The sequence below is a fragment of the Muntiacus reevesi genome, chromosome 8, assembly GCF_963930625.1.
Source record: "Muntiacus reevesi chromosome 8, mMunRee1.1, whole genome shotgun sequence".
Lineage (NCBI taxonomy): Eukaryota > Metazoa > Chordata > Mammalia > Artiodactyla > Cervidae > Muntiacus > Muntiacus reevesi.
Genome location: NC_089256.1, coordinates 86,115,457 through 86,128,927, shown reverse-complemented (window position 1 = coordinate 86,128,927; position 13,471 = coordinate 86,115,457). Strand labels below are relative to the sequence as shown.

The 13,471-nt window shown below is 39.0% G+C and overlaps 1 protein-coding gene across 1 annotated transcript in view; it reads left to right on the top strand.

The window, feature by feature from the left end:
• The window catches only part of LEKR1 (leucine, glutamate and lysine rich 1), a 180,524-nt gene that overhangs the window by 134,973 nt on the left and 32,080 nt on the right, over positions 1-13,471 (top strand). Inside the window, exon 8 of the mRNA XM_065942127.1 lies at positions 11,306-11,399. Within this exon, the coding sequence (XP_065798199.1) occupies positions 11,306-11,399 (94 nt within the window). The remainder of the gene's footprint in view (positions 1-11,305; positions 11,400-13,471) is intronic.

The window sequence follows — 13,471 nt, the reverse complement described above, 5'->3', positions numbered from 1 at the left end:
AGCTGTGGTGAAAAATGGACTGAGAAATTACTCCCAGGTGAAAGAATCACAGTCTAAGCAAGGATTGTTCTTCATCTTCAGGGTAGAAATCCTCACAGTCACTTCCAGTAGGATTTCAGAGTTGTGATGGACTTCACAGGGTGCTGGTCGGTTTACTGTGCACCTCCCAATGAGAGGACTATACTGTCCACACCTGATTCACATCGAACATGTCCATTTGATTTGTTCTTGCCACTGAAACATGAGAGAAGTGACATGCACTGATTTCTGAGCAGAAGCTTTAACAGATATTATGTTTTGGCAATTTTTCTTTTCTGTCTGCCACAAAAACATCATTCCCAGGTAGGAGTTGCTCCTTGAGCTAAATCCTAGAACAAAACATGTGGAGCAGAGCAGCTGATGACATATGAGCAAAAAAATAAACTTTGACATTGTAAGCCTCTGAGATTACAGACATGTTGAGTTTTGGATGATTCTGAAATTAAAAGAGCAGTCAGGTGGAGAGTTGGAAACATGAGTCAGATACTAACAGAACAGATGTGCGGTGGAGATAAAATCTGGGAGTTGTCAGCAACTATATTGCATTTTAACCATAGGCGTGGATAAGATCAGTTAGAGAAATGGGAGAGAGAGAGAAAAAGAGGCCCCAGAATGAAGTGCTGAGAAACATGGACATGTAATTGACAGGCAGAGAAAGATGAGTCTGCAAAGGAGACAGGAATGGCCAAATATTTGGAAGAAAGCCACAAATGAGGTTTTAGTGTAATCCTACTTTTGCTGTCCTCATTCTTTTGTTCCTTCTGCTTCACTTCCTCTTCTCTAGCCTAGAGACTGCTGAGCAAGCATCAGAACCTGCTAGATCTGCCTCACATTTAAAAAGATAAATCTTCCTTTTATACTGCTGGATTTTGAGCACCGTCTGGACAGGGACCCTGTCCTCATGCACCTCTTTCACTCCAGGGCTTGATGATCCTGTCCTGTCCATAGGGTGCTTACTGGGCAGTAAAGTCCACCCTGCTGCTGCTCACTTGCCAATTTCTTCTCCTTGGTCTTTCACTTGACTATTCTTTTCTCCAAATACCCATACTACTCTTGCTCAGGCTTTATCACTAGTTATTTTTATAAATATTGAGTAGATACATAAAAGATTTAGATAGGTTTAAAGTGTGAAGAACTACAATACAATGAACACTCAGTTTAGGAAAAAGAGGCTTACCGTTAGCATTGAGGTCCCTTGGTGCTTCCCCCTAATTCCACCACATGGCATCCTTGAAGAGAAAGGTAATGCCTCACATTGATTAAAGGCATCCACAAACAACTACAGAAAACGCCTGTTGATGCTTTGCTTCACTCTATAATTTCACTAAGGCTTCCCAGGTGACAATAGCGGTAAAGAATCAGCCTGAAAATTTGGGGATGCAGGAGACACGGGTTCAAACCCTGGGTCAGGAAGATCCCCTGGAGAACAAGATGGCAACCCACTCCAATATTCTTGCCTAGAAAACGCCGTGAACAAGAGCCCTGGTGGGCTATAATCCATGGAGTTACAAAGTCGAACACAGCTGAGCATGTGTGCACATAATTTTACTGAGTATGTTTGTATTCCAAAGAAAAAGATTTTGCATATGTTTTGTGTTCATGGAAATAAAATTATACTATATGCATTACTCAGTGATTTACTCTTTGTACTCAAGATTATGTCCCTGGGATTTTTGTCCGTTATGTTACATGTAGCTGAAAATCATTCATTTCTTTATCTGCATTATGTTCTAAAGTATACCACAATTTACTTATCTTTTCTGCTTTAGCTATATTTCATAACTTTTGGCATGTAGAAATTTCATTATTATTCAATTCTAAGGATTTTAAATGTCAGTTATGATTTTTTATTTGACCCAAGAGTTAATCAGAAACACGTTTTTTTAAATTTCCAAATACATGGAGATATCTGTCTTTTCTTACTGGTATTTCTTCGTATTCAGAGAATATAGATTACCACAGTGCTGTTCAGTAGAGGGATAATGTGAGCCATACCTGTAATTTTTACAAATTTAATTGCCACATTAAGAGAGTAAAAATAAACAAATTTATCTTAATATATTTTAGTTAACCCAATATACCCAAACTATTATTTAAATATCTAATCATTTGAACTGTGGTGTTGGAGAAGACTCTTGAGAGTCCCTTGGACTGCAAGAAGATCCAACCAGTCCATCCTAAAGGAGATCAGTCCTGGGTGCTCATTGGAAGGACTGATGCTGAAGCTGAAACTCCAATACTCTGGCCACCTCATGCGAAGAGTTGACTCATTGGAAAAGACCCTGATGCTGGGAGCGATTGAAGGCAGGAGGAGAAGGGGATGACAGAGGATGAGATGGCTGGATGGCATCACTGACTCGATGGACATGAGTTTGAGTAAACTCCGGGAGTTGGTAGTGGACAGGGAGGCCTGGCGTGCTGCAATTCATGGGGTTGCAAAGAGTCGGACACGACTGAGTGACTGAACTGAATCATCATATTAAAATTATCAGACATTTTAGATTTTTTTGAGTTTTCAAATCTGGTGTGTATTTTACGTTCATAAGTTAGTAAAGTCACTCAGTCGTGTCTGACTCTTTGTGACCCCACGGACTGTAGCCTACCAGGTTCCTCTGTCCATGGGATTTTCCAGGCAAGAGTACTGGAGTGGGCTGCCGTTTCCTTCTCCAGGGGATCTTCCCAACCCAGGGACTGAACCAGGGTCTCCAGCATTGCAGACAGACACTTTACCATCTGAGCCACCAGGGAAGCCCATTTTACATTTATAGCACATTCTAATTTGGACAAGTTATACCTTAATTGCTTGGAAGCTACACATGACTAGTGGCTACCATTTTAGACTATACAGGTTTAAAGTATTTAACAGTCATTTAAAATTTGTTGAAATTTATGTTCTGGCCTAATATGTGGTCAATTCCATGAAAACTGAAAAATAATTTTATATTTTCCCACTAATTGGGTACCTTAAATCAATGTCCCTGAAATTAATCTTATTTGCATTACGTCCTCTATATTTTTTACTGAATTATTTGTCTGGTTGACCATAGGTTGCTACAATACATATTACAGGAGGACCATTCACATAACAGCCTAGAGCTGTGCAGTGTATGCTTTCATGCCTTATACAGTGGCCCCAGATTGACTTACTGTAACTAAGGAAGCTGTGTTTAATTCTACCACTATGGTGTGGATTTGACAGTGTTTTCTTTAAGTTCCAAAAAGTTTTGCTTTATATTTTTTGAAGGTATTTTAATAGGTGCTATAAGTTTAGAATATTCAGTGAATTATCCTGTTAGTATTATCAGCCCAGAGTAATGAACTTTTGTCTTAAAGTCTATTTTGTCTTATATTAATATAGTTACATACTTCCTTTTCTTTAATATTTCCCTGTTAGAAATCTTTTCATGTCCTTATGTTTTAGGAATGTCTTTTACAAAGAGCCTATTGCTAGAGTTTGTATTTATCAAGCCTGTTTCTTTTAACTCATGAGTTTAGTTTATTTGCCATTATTATGATTGTTACTCTAAGCTTTCTATTTCTCCCTCTTTTTCTGCACTCTTTTCTCCTTTTGGGCCTTGGACAGGGGCAGTATTGTTAGAGTTTCTTTTATATTCTTAGTGCATCTTCTTTTAGTGGCATATTCTATTCTTTTAGTGGTTATTTTTGAGATTTTTAACGTGCATGCTTAATGAAGTCCAAAATTAATATATCCTGAATAATGCAGACTTCTCTTGACTATCTCAAACTTCTCTTGAATAACACTTGAGCTCGGATAGTTGCCATCCTGACATACATTCTACATTTTTGTCTAGTGTTCTAGTTCTGATCTTTTTGATAGCCCCACTAATTATATGCAGTCAAAACTAATTTTTTATACAGGTGATATTTATTTAGAAGGACCGACATACAGAGTCTGTGCATAATTTTCAAGGTCCAGCATAATATGAAAATGTGGAGCCTCTTCAAAAGAGACAAAGAAGCTTTTCCTTTCCTTCACCATCTCTCAACTGGTCATGGTGTTTTTTTGTTTATTTGCTATTGAATCTTGTGCTCCCTTGGGCACAGAGAAATCCCAGCATGGATGCAGGCTCTCACAGGCACCTGGGACCTGCCCCAGACTCAGCAAATGGGACACGGTTAGCAGACCCAACCCTCCCCTGGCTGGGCCCAGGCCTGCATTCTCATTAGAAGCAGAGGATGGCAGGAGGTGGGGCTGTGTGTGAGCCAAGGTTCTGAGCCCCTAGTACGTGCCTGACTGTCCTATCAGACCTCACTTACAAAGCACAGGTTCAAAGATGAAGTTACTAAGAACTTCCCAGTGGTGACCACAGACCATTAAACCTGAAGCACAATGTCTTTCAGAGTATAGGCCCTGTACACCTATCCTGATCACACACCCAAGGAGCCCTCCCTGCCTGTGTTTGCCAGCTCCTTTGCCCACCATTTTTTCTTGATCATCTAACTTTCCTTCTGAGGTCATATTCCTTCCGGCAAAGCATATTTTTTTAGCAGTCCTTTAGCTGTCAGTTAACACAAGATTTTATTTTTCTGAGCTTATTTTATTTCAGCCTCTTTCTGAAAGATAGTTTTGCTGGGTACCCAACTTCAGATTGATGGTTATTTTCTCATGGAATTTTTAATGTTGTTGCCTTTGGCCTTCCTTGTTTTTACTGGAGAGTAAGCCTTCAATATGTTTGAGTTCCTTTGAAGATACTGTTTTGCTTCCTCTCCATCTTCTGTTGAGGGCTCTTTAACATCAATATTCTTCATTTTCACTACCAGGTCCCAGATATGAGATTTATTTTTATTTATCTTGCTTGGAATCCTTTGGACTCCCTAGATTTGTTGTAATGTCCTTCCTCTCTCTCTCTCTCTCTTTTGCTTCTGAAATGAAAGATAGATAAATATTAGATCTTTTCACTCTGTCCTCCATATGTCAAGTTCTTTTTTATTTTCCATATTTTTTACTTCCTGTACTCAGTTGAGTTCAATCACTCAGTTGTGTCTAACTCTTTGTGACACTATGGACTGCAGCATTCCAGGCTTCCCTGTCTGTCACCAGCTCCTGGAGCGTGCTCAAACTTACGTCCATCAAGTTGGTGATGTCATCCAACCATCTTGTCCTCTGTCATCCCCTTCTCCTCCTGCCTTCAATCTTTCCCAGCATCAGGGTCTTTTCTAATGACCCAGTTCTTCACATCAGGTGGCCAAAGTATTGGAGTTTCAACTTCAGCATCAGTCCTTCCAATGAATATTCAGGACTGATTTCCTCTAGGATGGACTGGTTGTATCTTCTTGCCGTCCAAGGGACTCTCAAGAGTCTTCTCCAACACCACAGTTCAAAAGCATCAATTCTTCGATGCTCAGCTTTCTTTATAGTCCAACTCTCACATCCATACATGACTTATGGATAAACCAAAGCTTTGACTAGACAGACCTTTGTTGGCAGTGTAATGTCTCAGCTTTTTAATATGCTGTCTAGGTTGGTCATAGCTTTTCTTCCAAGGAGAAAGCATACTTTTAATTTCATGGCTGCAGTCACCATCTGTAGTGATTTTGGAGCCCCGAAAAATAGTCTCTCACTGTTTCCATTGTTTCCACATCTATTTGCCATGAAGTGATGGGACCAGATACCACAATCTTAGTTTTATGAATGTTGAGTTATAAGTCAGCTTTTTCACTCTCCTCTTTTCACTTTCAACAAGACATTCTTCAGTTCCTCTTCGCTTTCTACCACAAGCATGGTATCATCTGCATATCTGAGGTTATTGATATTTCTCCTGACAATCTTGATTCCAGCTTGTGCTTCATCTAGCCCAGCATTTCTCATGATGTACTTCCTGTACTGCATCCTGTATACTTTGTTGAATCTCCCTTTCAACTTATTACTTCATTTTTTAACTGTGTTCATTCCAATCCCAAAGAAAGGTAATGCTGAAGAATGTTCAAACTACTGCACAATTGCACTCATCTCACAGGCTAGTAAAGTTATGCTCAAAATTCTCCAAGTCAGACTTCAGCAATACCTGAACCGTGAACTTCCAGATGTTCAAGCTGATTTTAGAAAAGGCAGAGGAATCAGAGATCAAATTGCCAACATCTGCTGGATCATCAAAAAAACAAAAGGGTTCCAGAAAAACATCTATTTCTGCTTTACTGACTATGCCAAAGCCTTTGACTGGATCACAATAAACTGTGGAAAATTCTGAAAGAGATGGGAATACCAGACCACCTCACCTGCCTCTTGAGAAACCTGTATGCAGGTCAGGAAGCAACAGTTAGAACTGGACATGGAACAATAGACTGGTTCCAAATAGGAAAAGGAGTACATCAAGGCTATATATTGTCACCCTGCTTATTTAACTTATATGCAGAATACATCATGAGAAACGCTGGGCTGAATGAAGCACAAGCTGGAATCAAGATTGCCAGGTGAAATATCAATAACCTCAGATATGCAGATGACACCACTCTTACGGCAGAAAGTGAAGAACTGAAGAGCCTCTTGATGAAAGTGAAAGAAGAGAGTGAAAAGTTGGCTCCAACATTCAGAAAACTAAGATCATGGCATCTGGTCCCATCACTTCATGGCAAATAGATGGAGAAACAGTGGAAATAATGGCTGACTTTATTTTGGGGGGCTCCAAAATCACTGCAGATGGTGACTGCAGCCATGAAATTAAAAGACACTTGCTCCTTGGAAGGACAGTTTTGACCAACCTAGACAGCATATTAAAAAGCTGAGTCATTACTTTGTCAACAAAGATCCGTCTAGTCAAGGCTATGGTTTTTCCAGTAGTCGTGTATGGATGTGAGAGTTGGACTGTAAAGAAAGCTTAACGCCGAAGAATTGATGCTTTTGAACTGTGGTGTTGGAGAAGACTCTTGAGAGTCCCTTGGACTGCAAGGAGATCCATCCAGTCCATCCTAAAAGAGATCAGTCCTGGCTGTTCTTTGGAGGGACTAATGTTGAAGCTGAAACTCCAATACTTTGGTCACCTAATGTGGAGAACTGACTCATTTGAAAAGACCCTGATGCTGGGAAAGATTGAGGGCAGGAGGAGAAGGGGACAACAGAGGATGGGATGGCTGGATGGCATCACTGACACAATGGATGTGGGTTCGGGTGGACTCTGGGAGTTGGTGATGGACAGGGAGGCCTGGTGTACTGAGATTCATGGGGTCCCAAAGAGTTGGACACGACTGAGCAACTGGACTGAACTGAATCTGCTATAGGATCATCTACTGTGTTTTTCGTCTCAATTATTATGTTTTATTTCTACAAATTCAATTGGTTCTTTTCAGATTTCATTAGTCATTTAAGTTAATCTTTCATTTCTTCTAGCATACTGAATATCCTTATTTTATGTTCTATATCTGAAAATACTTTAGAATTTGTGACTTTGATTATGCTGTCATTTGTGTCTGCTCATTCTTCCTCTTACTGGCTTTTTAAAAAGTAAATTTGTGAGTTTTAAAATTATGATTTCATGGGTCTTGAATTTTAATCTGTAGGAATTCTTTGAGTTTCAGATTTAAGTTGGTTTCTCCCCCAAATGTTGGTGTTTTTCCTACCAGGCATCTGGAGGCAAGGTTATCTTAGCACCATTTTATGATATCTTCTCAATTTGAAGCTTTTTGGTACACTCAGGTAGTGAGAGTTCAGGATAAAAATCTGCATTAGTATTGGCTTGAGTTTACAAATTCTTGTGGGAGGTTTGTATTTTCCCCTCCACCTAGCACCAAAATTCAAGCTGGAAATTTGGGTTTTGTTCCTTGGCAGGAGATGTTATTTGTATATGGAACATACTGGATGTGAATTTCATATTCTGACAGACAGCATGACAGAAATGACATACTGCATGTGTTGCTCTTTGAGATACAAATTTATGCAGATAAGTTTCCTCTCAAGCTCTTCCCCTCTCTCCTGACCCCAGTGCCTTTCATGGCTGTGAAATTTAATGCTCAAGTGCATCATATTTGGAAAGTACCTTCGAGGTGAGAGTTGGCTTTAATTTTCAACTTATTGTTGGAGTTATTCCTTTCCTTTCATTTTTTTTTAATGAAGTTTGGAGTAATTTTGTATTTACAGAAAAGTTAACAAACACAGTAATAGGATTTGTTTCCTTTGGCCCATTTTTTATAACCATGGCACATCTGTAAAAACTAAGAAATTAATATGGGTATAATACAATTAACTAACCTACAGACTTTATTCACATTTCACTGGTTTTCCACTGATAACCTTTTCCTGTTCTTTTTCTTGATTTGTGTGTCCTTCATCTTCCTAACTTTTTGTCCAGCCAGGTCACTAATGAATTTTAAGACTTTTTTTTTTTAATAAGTGAAAAAACCACTTATTTTCAGTAGAAAAGTTGTCAAGGTACCTAGCCTGACCCATTTCTAAAAAGAAGTCTAAGGAGTTTTACCTTTTTCAATCATCGTCACTCGAATAATATTCGTAATCCTGGTTACCAAGTCCAGCTGTCTTTGTGACCTCAAAATTTTCTAGCCTAGAAATGTAGGCACTATTTTTATTAAAAAATGTTGAATAATATTCTAAGACTGAGGCAAGAATAGAGATCACGCAATAGATTGACAATCTATCACAATACTCTAGGTGGGAAATGAAGTCAATAACCTTAACTCTTGGTAGACATAAAGGAAGGGAGGAAATAGTCTGAGGTGCACCAAGGAGCAGAATACATAGAACTTGTTACTGAATGGAAGGGCTTCCCTGGTGGCTCATGTGGTAAAGAGTCTGCCTGCAGTGCAGGAGACTGGGGTTCAGTTCCTGGGTCAGGAAGGTCCCTGGAGAAGGAAATGGCTACCCACTCCAGTGTTCTTGCCTGGAGAATCCCATGGACAGGGTTAGCCTGGTGGGCTATAGTCCATGGGGTTGCAAAGAGTCAGATGTGACTGAGCAGTTAACACACACACACACACACACACACACACACACACACTCAATGGATGCAGTAGAACAAGAAGAAGGAAGAGTCAGCGATGACTCAGGGATTTCATGCTAAAGATTTTGATTGTTGAAGCTTTCAGAAGTCCAAAGGAAAGGCAACATTGTGGGAGATGATGATTAATTTCTTTTTTGACATGTGGAATCTTTAGTGTTGATGGTTCATCAGAGTGGAGATGTTTAACAGAAAGTTATAATTGAAAGTCCCAAATCTGAGAAAGAGGATGATGATGAAAAACAAAGGGATTAGAAAGAGGAATAAGCAATGGAGAAGAATCACTTACTTACATAGAAAATAAGAAGGGTTATGGTGATTATAGAAGGGGGTGGGGGCTCCTTGACCAAAAGGCATGCTTTTGCCACAACTTGTGGTATAATACTAAATACTGGACTGAATAGCCTTTCCCTTCTCCAGGGGATCTTCCCAACCCAGGAATTGAACACAGGTCTCCTGCATTGCAGGCGGATTCTTTACCAACTGAGCCACAGGCAGGTTGGGTCATTAAAAAAACAAGCGAGTTCCACAAAAACATCTAATTTTGCTTTATTGACTATGCCAAAGCCTTTGACTGCGTGGATCACAAAAAACTATGGAAAATTCTTAAAGAGATGGGAATACCAGACCACCTGACTTGCCTCTGGAGAAATCTGTATGCAGGTCAAGAAGCAGCAGTTAGAACTGGACATGGAACAACAGACTGGTTTGAAATCGGGAAAGGAATATGTCAAGGCTGTATATTGTGACCCTACTTATTGAACTTATATGCAGAGTACATCATGCGAAATGCTGGACTGGATGAAGCACAAGCTGGAATCAAAATTGCCAGGATAAATATCAATAACCTAAGATATGCAGATGACACCACCCTTATGGCAGAAAGCAAAGAAGAACTAAAGAGCCCCTTGATGAAAGTGAAAGCGAAAAGTGAAAAAACTGGCTTAAAATTCAACATTCAAAAAACTACAAAAAACTAAGATCATGGCATCTGGTCCTATCACTTCACGACAAATAGATGTGGAAACAATGGAAACAGTGAGAGACTATTTTTTGGGGCTCCAAAATCACTGCAGATGGTGACTGCAGCCATGAAATTAAAAGTATGCTTTCTCCTTGGAAGAAAAGCTATGACCAAAAGCTATGACCAACCGAGACAGCATATTAAAAAGCAGGGACGTTACTTTGCCAACAAAGGTCCATCTAGTCAAAGCTATGGTTTATCAATCATGTATGGATTTGAGAGTTGGACTATAAAGAAAACTGAGTGGCAAAGAATTTATGCTTTTCAACTGCGGTGTTGGAGAAGACTCTTGAGAGTCCCTTGGACTGCAAGGAGATCCAACCAGTCCATCCTAAAGAAAATCAGTCCTGAATATTCATTGGAAGGACTGATGTTGAAGCTGAAACTCCAATACTTTAGCCATCTGATGTGAAGAACTGGATCATTAGAAAAGACCCTGATGCTGGGAAAGATTGAAGGCAGGAGGAGAAGGGGACAACAGAGGATGATATGGTTGGATGGCATCACTGACTCAATGGACATGAGTTTGAGCAAGCTCCAGGAGCTGGTGACAGGCAGGGAAGCCTGGTGTGCTGCAGTCCATGGGGTCGCAAAGAGTCAGACACTACTGAGCGACTGAACTGAAGTATAATATTTAAAGGCTTAATTTCAGTGCTCCTGTGAATGTTCTCATAAATCTCTCACACTTGCTTCCACTCAGAGGGTCACAAACTTAGCTTTAAGATCCAATTACCTGGATTAAAAGATTAAAGTGTTCTTTGTGTTTTCTCTCCTATTTTCTATGATGTTTTATACTATGCTACATCTCAGACATTACCCTTTACTTAATTCAGTTTGTTCCTATTAGCACTTGAAATAAATGAAAAGAAAAGAAATCTAGCAGAAACCAAAAATGTGCTGATTTTGTGGCATATTCCAGCATATTTTCCTTTTTTAAAGAAACAAAATATTATCTATTGTCTAGTGTCAAAATTTAGTCAGAAACTTTGGAACCACAATATATAGTATTTTGTTCTATTTGTGAATCTACATATGTTGTTGCTGTTTCATATAAAAATAATAATAATACTTATTAAGCAAAAATAAACCCTGACCTTGTTGCCAGTGTTTTAAAATTGCTGTTAACAGTTAAAATGGTATGAAATATCATATGTTTTTTTCTAAGGGGAAGAATAAACAGATTGAGTTGTGAAATAATCTCTAGAGCCAGGAATTGTAATTTAGGAAGAGTGTTATGGGTGTGTCTCGACTCATTTGTCGTGTTTATGGTTTTCAGGGAGTTGATGCTGATTTCACATCAGAAAAGTATCGAGCAGCTGCAGGAAACCCTTAGACAGAAGCTGCTGAATGATGATAACTGGAGGGAGAAGGTAACGAAAATGTGACTTTCAGCAGTATGTGTCTTATTTGCTTTTTAAAAATTCTGTCCATTTGCCAGACTATTTCAAATAGGTTTATTTGCTTCTATGCACACCTTTGATTCCTAGAACTTCCTAGACCAAACATGCTTCTGATATATGTTTTTTTCCAAAATATTAGACAAGTAGGAAATTAAAAGGTAAAATTAGAATTTGAAACCTTGTAAGTTTAAGATAGCTTTTCATTCTCTTGTAAAAGCATAATTTTTACTTTTAACTATTGTCTGTTTTTTCCCCATAAAATGACAGATTCTGTATTTGACCATATCCTTAAAAACAGGGGAATATTAATTGATTCTTACAGTTTCTCTGCCTTTAAAAAGATAATAAAAGAGGATGAAAAGTGACTTAAAATTATTCAGTTATGAACTTTTGGCAGTAAAATAAGTATTAAGCTCACTATTTACAAAGAAAATGTTTGCTTTTAGAGTATGAAAAACTTTTTCTTTGATTTTTGTCTTCAGAGTTTTCTATATTTTCAAATTTTCAGCAGCTGAGTATATATTTCTTTCATAACTTTAAAGAATACAAATTATACTTTAAAAATTATTAGCCTCTGCTTTCTCAGGCCTTACACAGCTCTAGTCACTAAGGCTAGACATCATCTCCCTGTTATAAACTACTGATATTTTTTGATTGATCCCCTTGGCTTTATCATGCATACTGTGCTGAAACCTCTGCAACCAGCTGTGTCTCTTCCCCTACCAGTACCTAATTCTAGCTGTAGCCTTCTGTCTCGGTTTTCTGATTATGTCTCACATATACATCAGAGCTAGAGCTGGCTTCTGAAATTCAGATAACTTGACTGAAGTCCCAACAGACTGGTTATCATTAGATTCTTCTCCTCGGTGACTAGACCTTGTAACTTGTAACCCTAAGCAACAAGCAGTGACCACTTTCAAACTAACATCTCCACCTGGAATCCCCCACTCTGCCATCCACAAATGAAATCCTCTAGGTGTTGTTGCTGGCTCAGGTCAATTCTAAATTTGTCACTTTCATTTCTAGCCTTCACACAGTTGGTCACATCCAGTCTGGCCCTCTATAAATCAACCTCCCTTCCCTTGTTGTTTGGGAATGTGTTGTAGCACATTCGGGCTACAACAAAAATGATCACTATGACAGTAGTTCCATATGGGCAACAATGAAAATTTGAGAATATGGACTATATATCTCTTTCTTACTTTATTTTGTGGCATAGGCTTTTCTTCTCCTCATTCTCTAAAAACCATACCCCTTTAATTCTTTAAATATATTTTTTAGCCTCAGTGTACTAGCCTCAGTGTTAGCCTCATTTGGCTAATCTATTCTCATTCACTTCCTATATCCTTACCAATCCTTGTTCATAACTGTGAAAAGATGATCTGCCTGCGTGTTAATAAAAATAAAAAAAATTCAAATTAAAGCAATGAGAGATTTTTTTTACGGCCTCTGTTTTGTCATGTGATGAAGGTCATTAGACAGTCTTTCATTCGTACTCTTTAAGGGACTAGAAATTACAACTCTTTGAAGAGTAGTTTGACTATATGTATGTGTGCATGCTCAGTCACTGAGTCATGCCTGACTCTCTGCAGCCCCATGGACTGTAACCCGCCAGACTCCTCTGTCCATGGGATTCTCCAGGCAATAATACTGGAGTGGGTTGTCATTTCCTCCTCCAGGGGATCTTCCCGACCCAAGGATCGAACCTGTGTCTCCTGCATTGGCAGGCAGATTCTTTACCATTGAGCTACCTGGAAAGCCCTGACTATATGTGTAAAGACATATTATAAACATCTCATCCTTTTCTTTTTGGTCCCATCTTGTGAGTCAGAAATTTCACTGATAGAGACTTCCCCAGTAGTCTGATGACTAGGATTTCACACTCCCAATGCAGGGGCCCGGGGTCGATCTCTGGTTAGGGAACTAGATCCCACATGCTGGAACTAAGAGTTTGCAGGCCACAACTGACACTCCACACAGCCAAGTAAATAAATAGATAGACATTAAAAAAAGAAAGAAAGAAATTTCACTGATGGAAGTAA